This window comes from Sinocyclocheilus anshuiensis, unplaced genomic scaffold (genome assembly GCF_001515605.1).
Source record: "Sinocyclocheilus anshuiensis isolate Anshui unplaced genomic scaffold, SAMN03320099.WGS_v1.1 scaffold12, whole genome shotgun sequence".
NCBI classification, from domain to species: Eukaryota; Metazoa; Chordata; class Actinopteri; order Cypriniformes; family Cyprinidae; genus Sinocyclocheilus; species Sinocyclocheilus anshuiensis.
This window is the reverse complement of record NW_015555713.1, coordinates 732,259-746,915: the sequence shown is the minus strand read 5'-3', so window position 1 is coordinate 746,915 and position 14,657 is coordinate 732,259. Positions and strand designations below refer to the sequence as shown.

General features: G+C 35.8%; 1 protein-coding gene across 3 annotated transcripts in view; it reads left to right on the top strand.

The window, feature by feature from the left end:
• Positions 1 to 14,657, top strand: part of LOC107672145 (growth factor receptor-bound protein 2-like) — a 55,325-nt gene that overhangs the window by 28,646 nt on the left and 12,022 nt on the right. For all 3 annotated transcript variants that reach the window (XM_016465245.1, XM_016465244.1, XM_016465246.1), the window contains one exon: positions 12,009 to 12,106. In XM_016465245.1, coding sequence (XP_016320731.1) covers positions 12,009 to 12,106 — 98 coding nt within the window. The remainder of the gene's footprint in view (positions 1 to 12,008; positions 12,107 to 14,657) is intronic.

Sequence of the window (14,657 nt, the reverse complement as noted above, 5' to 3'; positions counted from 1 at the left end):
ATGTGAATCTTATCATTATAGATGTCACCCTCTTATTTCCCTTACGCAATGTTACAACGGAAAGCCTGTCATTCATTCAGTGCTTATCATGGCGACAAAGCAATATGTGTGATTTGCAATGCTCTGGTAAAATTCTATAGTAATACTACAAATCTGTGGAAGCATTTGACATAACGCGTAAAGGTGCCATGATTTCCGCAATGAAAGAATGAATGAATGAATGGCGGATGGTGCGACGTTCATCTCCAGCTGCTCTGAGAGTCACTTCATTAGCATTTTACCGTTTAATTTGACAAAACTACCATCATATCACATTCACGGCAACCCGTCAAAATAAAAGTTTAGTTTAACGTGAAGAAACTGTGTCAGAAATATATTACTATTTAGCAGTCTTAAGACTCAATGTAACAACACTGCTACTACTACTACTATGAAATATTAATAAACCTTTATTTTTAAAGGAATAATCACATTTGTTTTCTTTTTAATTTTACACAGTAAACCTCTGTTGTGCAGCACTTTGTTTGCCAAAAATTAAAAGGGTTTAATTTTCATCTGATTAGGATAAATTTAATTAATGTTTTATGCCTTCATCTGATTACCATAAAAATTAAGAAAAACATTTTATAGGGCCCTATTATTGTTTAAAAATCAGTAGCATTTGTATTAAAACTATATTCACTGAATGTAATAAAAAATGTGAGAATCGAACCAAGAATCGAATCGAATTGAATCGAATCAAATTGGGACTTCTGAATCGATACCCAGCCCAAATTATAATGTTCAGTATGAAAAATTAATGCTTTAGATTACATTTTAAATAGTGTTAAATGATTTTGCTAAACTTTAAGTTAGCATTAGATGACAGCAAAGGTAATCAAATTGTAAAAACAGGAAAAAGTAAGCATTTAAATATTTAATATTGATAAATAATCATAAATAAATCACAAATATTAGCCAATAACCTATATAGTGTGAATCCCTAGAAAAGTCTCTTTAGTTAGGGGAAACACACGAGCAATTATCATAGAGACTTGTAGGGCTGTTTTAGGGATTTTTTTCTTCTAAAAAGACTTTCAGACTTCATTAATTCCCTGAAATATGATGAAATGGATTCTCGGTGCACAAGTGCAAGTGAGCTGTATTTAATCAGCAATCACAAGTCCCAGCGGGGAGCTGCGAATCAGGACGAAAATGATTACTGCTGATTGAGTCTTGCAGCAGCCTCTGATTGCTGAGCTCTGTTGTGAGTGAAAATGCAAAATGCCATTTTAAAAGTCGAGAAGGATTCGCCATCATCTCCATTCAGCGTTTCCATTTTAGCATTTCCGTGTGAATATTTTCTCCAGGGTCAGCACGAACAGCATCGCAACTTCGCAAGCAAACCCAAGTGTAACAATGCCACTTGACCGTAATCAAAGCCTGGTAATTGCTGTGATTTGCGGTAGCGGCGTGACCTCTGCCTCTTCATCTGAAGGGGTAATTCAGCGCAGTGACTTCACCTCTGATCTGACATCTGAGTGCTGAGTGCTGAGTCAGTCAACGTTCTGCATGAAAAGGACTCTTGGGAGTAATTGTGCAATAAGGACTCTTTGCCTCGGTAATGAGGTCAAACTTTATAATTGCGCCAGCTTCATTTAAATGGGTTTTGTCCATTTGTCTCACTGCCTGCACTGCAGTAATATGAGTACTTGGAATAAAATGCTGCCATCAAAAGTGCTTGATCTCTTTGTTTTTTTATCTTTAAAGATTAAGGCCCCGTCCACACGGAGACGCGTTTAGCTGTATACGCATACATTTTGTATCGTATAGGTGTTTCGTCCAGATGGATCCGGCGTTTTGGGAGAGTGAAACCGGGTCCCAGAGTGGATAAATCTGAAAACGCCACCCTTGCGTTTTCGTGTGGACAGCGAATCCGTATATTTTCTGAAACGACGTCATCAGCCCACGTCTTGCCCCTAGTCAGACACCGCTACATCACGTAACAGCAACAAAAACATGAACAAACACTGAACGATTGTCTTTTTATTAACTAACATTAACACAGATTAATAAATGTATTGTTCCATGTTCGTTTGTATACCGCGCTCAAGGTTTATGCGCATAGTCCAAGTCTTATTCTCCTTTTTTAGTGTATCTCTGTGGCAGAATTACAGCGCCACATACTGGTCTGGCATGTATACTACACCGTTTTGAGTCGGTATCGTGGTTTAGTGTGGACGCAGATATTTCTTGAGACGAGGAGAGAAAAAAAAGATCGGATAGGGAAAGCTCTGGCTTCGTGTGGACGTAGCCTAAGATTAGGGTTCTTGCGATTAGTTGATGTATACGAGTATTCGTCAGATTGTTTAATCAAGATGTTCCTCTCCATTCCTCTTTCTTCAGGAAGCATGTGCAGAACTGAACACCAGAAGCATCCCAGACCAGATACTCTGCTGGATGTGGTTAGTTTTTGTTTGGAAGGGTTATTGTGTTCAGATTGCGTCCGAGGATCAGGCCTGAGGTACTGGGTTGAGACAGATGGCCTTGTATGGCTTAATGTATACATTTTTTATTTTGTTTTTTGTTAAGACTGTCTTATCCGTTCCCTTCCTCAGCATTCTTTCACTGGCTGTGACGTTAAAATGTCATGCTGAGTCTTTGAGTGTGTCTTTGACAGCCTGACAGCGGTCGTCCAGTCAGGCATAAGCAAAGGCTGACCCTAGCGTGCATACTGGTGTCTTTGTGAAAGCGGATGCTGGGATGAAAAGAAGCCTTGTTGTAGCGCACATCAACGTCTGTGGTGGTGTAGCGTGCCCTGACCCTTTGTGAAGTCGTGGATGGCAGTGTTAATAACAGCACATGGGTTATAATATGAGCGACTGGCCTCTATTTGCATGATTTCAGAGCTCATTTCCTGCTTACATTTCACCATTTTCTGAATCAAAATTTCATTGGCTTCGGCAAGCATCACTTTTATTATTCTATTACATTCTATTATTATTTTATTACACTTTTATTATAAATTGTATTATTTATTATAAAGCGTTCAACTTTAGCTTTTTTTGTTCTTTTTTTTATTTGATATAATTTTTTTGTTTATTTCATTTTATTTTTGTTTATATTTTGTTTTATTCATTTTATTTTTGTGTTATTATTTTAATTTAATACTGATTATACCCTAGCCTTTAGGTTAACCCTAAATATTAAACTTCAGAATTTTTACTTCAGTATTTGTTTTGTTTTATTTTTTATTTAATTTTTATTTTTGTTTAGATTTATTATTTTATTAGATTTAGATTATTTTATATGATATATTTTATTATGTTTTATTTGTTTCTTTACATTGATATTTGAGTTTTTATATTTAGTACAATGGGTTTTTTCATAAGAAATTGACATAGTATTTAGCGGTTTAATTTTTCTGAATTGATCGCTGTTTTTTGGATGGGCCACACACCACATTAATCCACGCATTCAGATAATCTACTGCCTTCATGCATCGCAGTCCTCTCCGGATTGCATTGCTGATTCTTCTGTCTCTGTCAGTCTATGAAAACTTTAGCCTTGACCCTCATGACGTCAAATTGACTGCAAATGCATCATTTCATTCAGCGCTCTTATTCCAAACCATTGCCTCATTGATATTGACTCAAGTAGAGGTGGTTGCGCTGTGTTGTGGGTATCCTGATGTGTCTTCTCATCTCGGACTGTGAAGCAGTGGCTGTTGGTTGGAGCAGAAGGCCACGACAGCTGTGGATGAGATTATCTCTGCCACACAAAATGAAAGCGCCAATACTGTTGCGCCATAGTCTGATTAAAAGCGGGGGTGAGCGCTGGGGGCTGATGACACAGCGCTGACTTGACAATGGATAGAGATTGTGTTTGTAAGGGAGAGAGAAAGTGTAGGCCATCACAAGCCTGTGTAGCGAACAGGCCGTCACAAGAACGCTCTTGTGTCCACTGATAAAACTGCCAACAAAGCAAATCGTTCTCTTTCTTTCTGATGAGATGTTTCAGGTTCAACTGTGTGTACTAGGTGAAAAAAATGTTATGGGTATTGTGAGTGACCGAGTTTGTCCATTTTATCTCTAAAAAAGATCTGAAATCAGTGACTTCATAAGGGGAGGAGTTAAAAGAGCCAATCACGTTTGTTTACTCTTGCATGCTCATTATCTCAACTAGCCGAAAAATACTGGGCTATGAAAGCACAGTTTATAATGCCATTTTTGTCTAATTCTATTCCGAATTTGAAATATGTTAATTGAAGTAATCTTAACCTACAGTTATGGAGTTTTATGTAGATAGGAGCTGTACTTGTTGCAGTATACATAATTTCAAAATATAAAAATGTAATAAAAATGTATTTTATTTTCTATCTTTGTTTTTCATTTTATTTCTATTTGTTTTTTGTTTTTTTTGTTTTTATAAGCTGATATATCGGTCGACCACTAGCCACATCTTGTTTTGTTTGTAGCCACTTGTTTCAGATTGACTGCTTTTAACAAGTAAATGAGCAAAGTTACTTTTGATTTTCTATTTCAGGGAAATCCATTGCTTTAGAAACTAACTTTGGGATTTTCTGGAATAGACCAGTTTTATATATAATGTTTATTTATATAAATATACTAGAAGGAAAAAAAAAAAGATGAATTACAGCAAGACCAAAAACATCATAAGCCAACTGTTATGGATGGGCAGATCTTATTTAAATATATAATGAATAAAATTCACATTCATGATGTGATGACAGAAAATGTCAAACAAAAGAGATCACATGCTTTTGCGTAGAAATGTTAAAGCAGCTTGAAGCTTAATGGCAGTTATGCAAGAACACTTGTGTAGTTCCCGTGATGCACTTTTTAGGTTACTTTCATTTCCTCTCTACGATCATTCCCTCTCAGACGAGAGAATGAGGCCACTTCCCTGAAGCTTTGTTGGCTTGATGCTCTTGTTCACTCATAATCTTCCATCTTGTTCCATTTGCAACTGGTCCAGAAACTTAAGATCGATGTATTTTACTTGTGTGAACACACTCTGTTCTTGCTATTATATTAAATAAAGCTTTGCAGTATTGCAATACAACCATTTGTCCCTAGACCTTTACACAGCTTTCTTGATCTCGTGCACTTCTGCTCTTGGTATTCTTAATTTCAGACTGGCACTTGTCTAAGAGTAAAAACAGAATTTGCAGATGAGTTTGATGTTGCACATATCCGTTTGGATCTTTCACATGAGTCTTTCCTGTCAATATATCATTTTCATTTTATTAGATGGAGTTTTAAATCTAAATTATTTTATATGCACACCATATTAAAAAAAAACATTTCTATTCAATTTTGGCTTGTGATTAGATTTTCCCCCTTTGTGCCTTTTTTTTTTTTTTTGTCTGGCACTTGTCTAAGAGTAAAAACAGAATTTGCAGATGAGTTTGATGTTGCACATATCCGTTTGGATCTTTCACATGAGTCTTTCCTGTCAATATATCATTTTCATTTTATTAGATGGAGTTTTAAATCTAAATTATTTTATATGCACACCATATTAAAAAAAAACATTTCTATTCAATTTTGGCTTGTGATTAGATTTTCACCCTTTGTGCCTTTTTTTTTTTTTTTGTGGTGGCTGAAATTTCAGTCCTTTATGTATGTATTATTTATTTATGCATTAAAGTAGGCTATGGAGAATTACGGGAGGGATTTTTTAAAATGTTTAATTGTCAATAAAATGCAGAAAATCGTTATTTATTTTGATGTAATCCAATTGATATAATTTTAAAATAATTATCATAGGCTGTAGCATGACTTCTTTTGACAGGCTTCGTGAAAGTCACTCTAACATCATGCGTGAGAAATATGTTTGTTGTGCATGTGTTTGGGTATATGATCAGATCCAAACTTGATGCAGGCTCTCTCTAAATAAATAATTGATGGCCATCTGTAGCTTTCACTCCAGATTGAAGCCGCTGAGTGGATGGTGTCAATCTCATCGTTGTCTTTTGGGTTTAGCTGAGAGCTGTTAGCGCCCTATTATGTTTTAAGTATGCATCAGGGAAGAGGAGTGCACAATGTTTCTCTTTGTGGGTTTGTTGCTGCACTGAAAGTGTCCCGTGAACCGCCCAACACATCGTCTTCTCGTCTTTTGCATGTGCACCCACTTAATTCCAGTTATGAACATGCCAAATTGTATGCATGAATCAAAAAAGGACAATCATTGTTTGCAAAAATGGTAAGGAGTATGATGTTTTCTGGCTTTTTTTTTTTTTTTTAATGTTAGGACTATTGCATAAATTTAGAGGTGTAGTCAGAGATTGCATTAGCCAAAAATGACTTTTATTTTACTTCTTGAAAGGTGATTTGAAATGATCTGACAATGTTTTAAACATTTGTTCAATCAAAGCTTGCATGTATGAAAACATCCATGAAAACTGGCATGTTTCTGAACATAAATTACTCGCAGGTATAATTTGGCCTGCATTCAGACTGTTATACTAGTTGGATGGTAAATGGCTGTATTTCTCATACATTCTTCACAAGCAAAATTATAAAATAAAAGTGAACCACAAAGGTGCTAACCAGATGCTAAAACCACATATGGAAACCACCGCCATCGTTTTCTATGATCATGTGTTGCCATATAGAGTGGAAATGGGCATCAGGTTGGACATTTAGTGGTTATTTCCACATGTTTTAACTGTTCCTAACCCAATTTTGGTCAATGGTCCATCCCTTGTCGTCAGTCTTTCTCGTTCTGTCCTCTTCCTTTGGTTGTCTACCCATCAATCTTTGCAGCGGAAGGATGTTGCACGCTCTGTTTCCTCCAAACCGCAGTTTTAAGTCTGTTCTCTGGCAGATATTTGGTCCCCCACCTTCCCTCCCACATTTGACTGCTGTGGAAAAGGATGCAGAGAATATGAATGCAGGCACCATGCTTTCCTTTTGGGACGAATTGAAAGCTGATCTGTTTTGACAGTCTCAACATAATGTAAGGCTTAGGGATGCACAATATATCAGGACCTTACCAATTATCAGCTAAGATTATATTTTATACTGATTTAATATAATTTAATTTGATGTAAATATATATTAATTATTAAATATGTAGCAAATTAGCTCAAAAGGGAATTGTATCTAAATAATTACAATTAATTAAAATTATTTATATCCGTTATAAAATTATATTATTTATACATTAGAGCATGTAACAAGATCGGATTGTAAAAGGGACATCAATTTACAAGCAGTGACAGAATCAGAAATGTAATTTGTGCACAAAAGTTTTATTAACTAAACACTAGCACATAACTAGTCTAAACAACCATACACACACTCTCACACATACATACACAGGGGAGGTAAAGTGGATGAATGAAACCGTTAAGAGAAACCAGAGAATGCAGCTATGGAAAATGAGTCAGTTAACCACCTGAGTGAAACCCTATTTTACAACGGCGTCTACAACTTATCCTAAACCTCTGTTTCGTTTGGTTAAATGTATGATACCTGCCATTTGTCACTGCTTGCCATGGTAACACATAGTTTGCTTTTTTTGGGTGAGGGGGTTTGCTGGATTATTCATTAAATATAATGAATAATTGTGTGTCTGATTGGTCCAAATGCTACAAATCAGTATCTTTCCATATTGGATGTCTGTCAGCCAATATTTTTGGTTTTTAGATATTTTCTACAGAAAAAGGATGTGATTTAATTCGATTACAATTTTTTATTGATTGACAGCCCTGACAGTCTGTCTATCCATATTGGATATTTATCAGCCATATTGGAACTTTATTCTTCCCAGAGCTGTACGTTAACGTTTTTTGCACATAGCACTGGTGCTACAGAAGTTGAAAATTTTGTAGCACAGGCCAAACAGTTAGGGGTGGGCAATATGGCAAAAATATAATATCACGATTTCTTTTCAGGAATATCACGATTTCATCACAATTCTTTGTCATGTTGGTTTTACTATTTACTTCTAATTTCCCTATTGTAAAAAAAGCCTTTTAAGGTAACAAAATATAAAATAAAAAAGAATGGTAGACATTTAGGCCAAAGTGGGTGAAGATAAAAATCTTTGTCGTTATTTTATCATTGTTATTAGAAAATAAGAACAAAGGTATACATTACAAATACACATAATATACAAATAAAACAATGCAAGAACAAATATTAAAATAAAACACTATATACATCGATTATACATTTTTAAAGCAACTGTATTAAAGTTCATCAGTCATGAGCAGTGAGTGATTTTTCTCTGTTTTGTTTTTTTATTAACATTAACAGAATACTTCACCCAAAAATGAAAATTCTGTCATCTGTCTGTCAATTCTGTCATAGTGTTTTATTTTTATGCCATCATTTACTTACTCTCAAGTTGTTTTAAACCTAAATTAGATTCTTTCTTCTGTTGAACCATATTTAGTGCTTTAAGAGCTGCACGCATCCGTTTCTCTCTCAATGGTTTACTTTCATTTCAGACATAACTAACTGTGTTTATATGTAAACCTTGTGTGTTTTTGACCGTATTAGACGCAAAATCAATCTGACTCGAAAGACAACAGTAATCAGGCGCTGTTTGACAGGCTCCTGTGCACTCTGTGTACGCGCTCCGAAAAAGCGCATGTCAGAACAGCACGTGAATTAAATGTTTAAACGGCAAGGCTTTAAAGCATATGCAAATAATGCACTTTTGTGATTGTGAATAAGTGCAGTGTCCCGTGAGTGTAACTCTATCTTGGAGTTAACATTTGAAGTGAATGTATGTTGCATTGTACAGTATATTGAAACGGAGGCACCAGAACTGCAGCTGAGCACGATATATATGTCGCACTGTACAGCCCTGCTTCCTGTTTTTAGATTTTTGTTTACTATTGCTTTCATCTACATTTAACTTAATAGGAAAGTATTCGATTACAGAGATTTAACCCTTTTTAGTGCTGGCCGATTTTTCAGATTTTATCGATTAATTTGAATTTAGTGTTTTGCCACGATTTTATTTTTTATAAATCGAGGAATCACTATTTTGAATAGAAATATTACCAAACGTTTGGATTAGACACTCTGACAATTTGCCAATGTTAACAACAGTAAAAAGAAAAGAATGATCCAACCGCATGTTGGCGCACGTCGTGCTTAACCGCTCACGTGTGACGGGCTCTGTGAAGGACCATAAGTAGAATATATCATTAGGTGCCATTCACACAGAATGCGCTTTTGTGTTGACAAAGATGCGACGCGGACAGTGGAATAGGAAAAAATGCAGGAAGATGGGGGTTGAGTTGGACTTCTTTTAACTTGTGCGCCGCGTTTTTAGAATGCCGTTTCATGCATGAGACGCGAGCACAACAGTCAAACATATTTATATTTACATAGAAAAAAAACAATGGAAAAGCAGCGCAATCGAATGAAAACCTGTAAAGAACTACTACTGTATGTCTGATATTTTATGTTTGCATCATGGTGACATCAGGCTGAAAGCTGCGGTTCATTGTTTTTACAGAACATTTATAGCCTAGTTAATAATAGTCTACTGGTGTTATACCTTCTGTCATTTTGAATTTGAATTACCTTGACTTTTGATATTTTTTAAAAGCATTTTCCTTGTATTATTTCTGAACATATAATATGTACGTATAAGCCCAGACCCAGAACCCAGACCCCTTTAAGTGGACCAAGAGATGGACCAAGTGAAAAAGGACCCAGTTTTCTTTGTGTTCACACTATCGCAGTTCCTGAAAGAAGACTCGGATCCTTTTTTGGTCCACTTAAGCAGTAATGGTGTCTCAGACCTCTTTGTGTTCAGACTGTTGCTTTTTGGATCTAGTCCAGTTCAGTGTTTGATGGCTGACATTATAGCCTCCAAAACTGGAATATCTTTATCCTTTGCACAAAAATATAAGTTTCGTACACCTTTGTAATATTTATTTTGAATTGTTTTCCTTGTCTATGTCATCATGTTTATTTTATAGCACACAGGGTTTCTGCAGGATTTTTAAGCTCAAATTTAAGACTTTTTAAGACTGTTTTTAAGACCTGCACAGATCAAATTAATGCCATATGAGTGGGGTGGGGCAATGTTTTAAAATGACTGTAAAAAGCATGATTTACAGTTCAGATACAGGTTTTCACAAAAAAAAACAAAATGAAATAAAATTTCAAATTTCAGCCTTTCAAATTTCAAACCATTTTTAAGAAAAGAGTCAAAAATCAAATGTATCAATTATTATATTAATGGTTTAATGGCTGGTTTAATATCAATTATTATTTTAAACCAGCAGAAGGGCTGTTAAACAATGCAAATTCATTCTCTGCCAGCAGGTGGTGCTTTCAGAACTACATAAAGATAGACTTTGAAACGTGCAGCGCTCATTTATCCAATTAAATCATAGCCTTTTTCATTTTAATCATCACATTAAGCTATCCTTAAATGCAGCATTTAAGTAAGATACTAATCAAATGAAAAAAAAATTTAAATGCATATTATTAATCGTATGAATAATAGATTCAACTGATTCTCATATTAGGCTGCTGTACTAGAACTACATACTGCACAGATCAGTTACACATGCAATTTCTTTCCCAGATTTTTACATTCGATTGAGACAAAACCAACTGTGTTTATGTGAACCATGGGTGTTTTTGACAGTTGAAACAAACGCTAAAGAGTGTAGTTTAGCCCCCGCTGGGATGTGCGCGCTTGTAGCTCATATCAAAAAGTTTAAACTGGCAAGGCACACAGCTGCGTCTCTCTTACACAGTTTAGAAGTGGTTGAAATTAAAATAAACGAGTGTACGTTGTGAGCGAACAATTTGTAGAGATCTGCCAGAAGAAGCAGCCACTATGAACAGCTGATTTGTACGGAAACATCTGATGGCCAAACTACATTGGAATTCGCAAATGGAAAAATCAATTGAGCCCGGGCCGATTTGTGTTCACAATGCACGTTTTTAGCGAACCGTACCTTTAGCCGAAAGCGAACCATACTCAGACCACCTCCCGAGATGGTCTCGGTTCAGTTCGCTTCTGAGGGGTCTGAGATCGTTTGGAGTGTTCACACATGGGCCAAAAATCACATGAACCGTGCTCAGACCCCTGAAAAGGACCAAGTGTGAAAACACCCTAAGACAAGTTTGTACAAGATGTAATTGTAGTTCAAGCATCTTTTTTGCAAAGATATTTAACAAGTGATTTGTTTAACATTTACATCATGTTGACAACTTCATGTGTGGTGCACTTGGAATATAATTTTTTTTAACTACACTTTCAAGTTGAGAAACGGTCAAACGTTCTGAAAAAAATCAAGATTTTATTATTTTGCCATATCACCCAGCCCTACTGGTTTTGTGTGTGTGTGTGTATGTGTGTGTGTTTTTAGCTTTTTTTTTAAAAGCGTTTTTGCATTTAGATGACTTCTTTTTCTTGGTGGATTTTTTTTTTCTCAGAATTTATATTTTCCAAAAGCATTGTTTATAGACATTAACAAAAAACTTTTAATTTTCACATTTTGTTTTTTAAATTAAGAGCTAGACAAAGATTAAACTGTTTTTCATGCATTTTGCATGAGTTTCTGATCTCTGGAAGTGAGTATGTAATACTTTGCACCTTTAATCAGAGTGGTGGTTCTCTAAAACCTAAACTGAAAAAGCCTCAGTCCACATAAGCATTTAGCATCCAATCAAATTTCAACACCTAACCACACTTTATTTCCATTTTCACATGTAGTGATGCTAAAATAAGATAAATTACCAGAATGCAGGTGGTTAGTACTGGGCGTTAGCTTGACTACTCTTGCATTACACTTTCACACAGATGTTTGAACTCTCCAATGCTGGTCTGATGTTTAGATTTTTTGATAGCGGTCTTGATTAAAATGACTCGTGTGCTTGTGATAATTCAGCAGGATCCTGTTATCTGTAACAGAATAATCCTGTATGCAAATTATAGTATAATTCTATAATGTAAAATTACAGCAGGATAATAAGTCATGTTTAATCGATATTAATCTTCTTCTCTTTTATTGGCAGGTATTAAATGAAGAATGTGATCAGAACTGGTATAAGGCAGAACTAAATGGCAAAGACGGTTTCATTCCTAAAAACTACATTGAGATGAAGGCGCATCCGTAAGTATACTAAGATAGACCTGACTTCCCTTTACTCCTCTTGCTACAAAGCACAAGATCATTTACAGCTTTAAAGATGAAGTGTGTCATTTCTGTCACCAAAGCAAATGACACACAGTTCCTCTTTTTCCACCTTGAGAAATATTGCTTGATTGCTTTCATTCAGAATCACTTTTCTTTAGAATTGTCTAAGTAACTTTGCTGAATCACGTGTGACTTTGCACAAGGTTCATTTCCTTGATGTACGGCCTTATCAGGCTTACAGAGACTTGAATAAACTCCATCTAACACCTCTGACACTACTTCACTTCCCTAATGTGGGAGAAACTCCTCTGGTGTGTGTTTTCCTTCATTGCAGACATCTGTTTTACGAATCTGCCAGTATATTTGAGGAGCTTGACTATAATCATGTTTCGACTTCACAACTTAATGCATCTTTGCTGAATAAAAGTATTAATAATAATAATAAAAGAAAAATCTTACAGTGCCCAAACTTTTGAATGGTAGTATATAAAAAACAAGTAAAAACCAATTAAAATTAGTGCAATATTTTTACTATATGGTTGATAATATATTTGCTTTCACAGCAGACCAAGTGTACTTTCTACTCTGTCGGTCTTGAGGCTGTCGTGTGAGCTCTAATCTGAACATTTCAATGATTACTTCTGGTCTCAGGTTCTCAGGTCTGTTTACTAATCCCTCCTTGTGCATTTGACAGAATCTCTTATTTTTTTATCAATTTTAACTTCCTGATCATTTTCGTGGGAACGCTTTGTTGCCCTTTCGATACCAGACAGCTTGTTTGAGCTCAAAGTGTTTGTACGTGTAGATGGTTTGGTTTGTTCCTCCCGCTCTCTTCCTCATTGGTCTCAGTGCGAGCGAGTTTCATTATTGTCCTGTGTACAGTAGCAAAGGCGGAAGGACAAATGAATGAATGAATAATTGACTAATATTTGCTTGAGAGAGAATTGAAACCCATGTAATGACACGCAATGAAGCTCGGGAACATGGTCCACCATTCAAAGTCCCTTTTCTAAAATCAAAATAAGTGTTGCTTAAAGGCACAATATGTACGATTTTTGTAATAAAATATCCAAAAACCACTTGCACAGTGTGATATATTTCATGCAGTTGTGTTCTTACGTTATCCCAAAAGTTCCCAAGGGTTTGTAAATCCAGAGAAATTCCATTTTTAAATAATGTCGCCATTGTCGCCCATCAATGACATAATATCCGCGCTATGGCAACACACATGGACAAAAAGGCTGCTGTACAGTTAAACTAAATCCATTACGGATGTTGCGAATAAAATGATAAATGAAATGAAAAGTGTTGACTGCAGCATTAAATTTAGATCTGCTCAATGTTGCACCGTGATTCTTTTTAAGCGTTTTTACAGTGTTGCGCATTATAACCAATCACACACAAGTATGTTGAGCTTATTAATGAAATGGCCAATCAGAGGCGTTCAGATGAGTCATCGCTGAAACGCCAGAGTTTTGTTCAGTGCACGCGCTCGCTGAGTGAATTCTCTCATCATAAACAACAAAGTGAAGATGTACGTACAGGGCCTAAAATTAACACTTGCCAAGCGCCAAATGCGAGTAAAAATCAGCGTTGGCGAGTCCATGTAACAGTGTCAGTCGCCAGTTGGCGGGTACAACTTTTACGAATTATAACAATGCAATCTAGTGGGAACAACAGCCCGTTTTTTTAAAGAGATTCGCTGTTTCTGACATAAGCAAATAAAATAATCTTTTCCGAAGACCAGATCATCATGATTAGCTGTTCTGTCATAAGCGACAAGAGCGAATCGAATAATAGGATACAAATGGACTGATAAGGTCAGAGCAGTGCGATGGCCAGCTTGTCCCTAGACACGGTTCTAATAACTTTTACCTGAGAAGATTTTGCTGCTTCATTTCGGAAGATTAACTTTTCCCTTCTTTATTCTTCATAACCCGAATTCGGCGACACATACCTGGGGTTACGCTGCCTAAACAGTGCAGTGAAGTATAGTTTGAAAGGCTGCGCGTTCGGCTGTACACATACGCTGAGCTGCTTCAGACAGCTCACCAGTAGCGCTTCAACGCACGAAAACACACACAATTATGTCAAAATGCGCGGTTTTGGCGAGATACCTTGTAAACGGAGTCTTAAATGAGTTATAAATGACTGTGAAGAGTTGGGAGAAAATCGGATGTGTGTCAGTCTTTTTCAAGAAAAAGAGAAATCCTTGGACTGTTCTAGTCGCTGATTAACTTTTATAGCTTGAATAAAGATTAATATGTATAGTTTATGCATATATAATATAGTTTATGTGAAGATTGTTTTAAAATCACTTAAATTAAAAGTTGTTATACATTTCAGAACCTATTAAATGTTAAAAATAATGGCTTTCAATTATACTGTAATGTTGAATGGCTATAATTATTAGGTAAAATTGAGGGAAAATGCACCAGCAGGACAAAAACATTGTAAATATGTTTACTTATTGTAGTAGTAATAACTGCCTGTTTTTGCAAAAAGAGTTTCATGGCCGGTAAAAAAA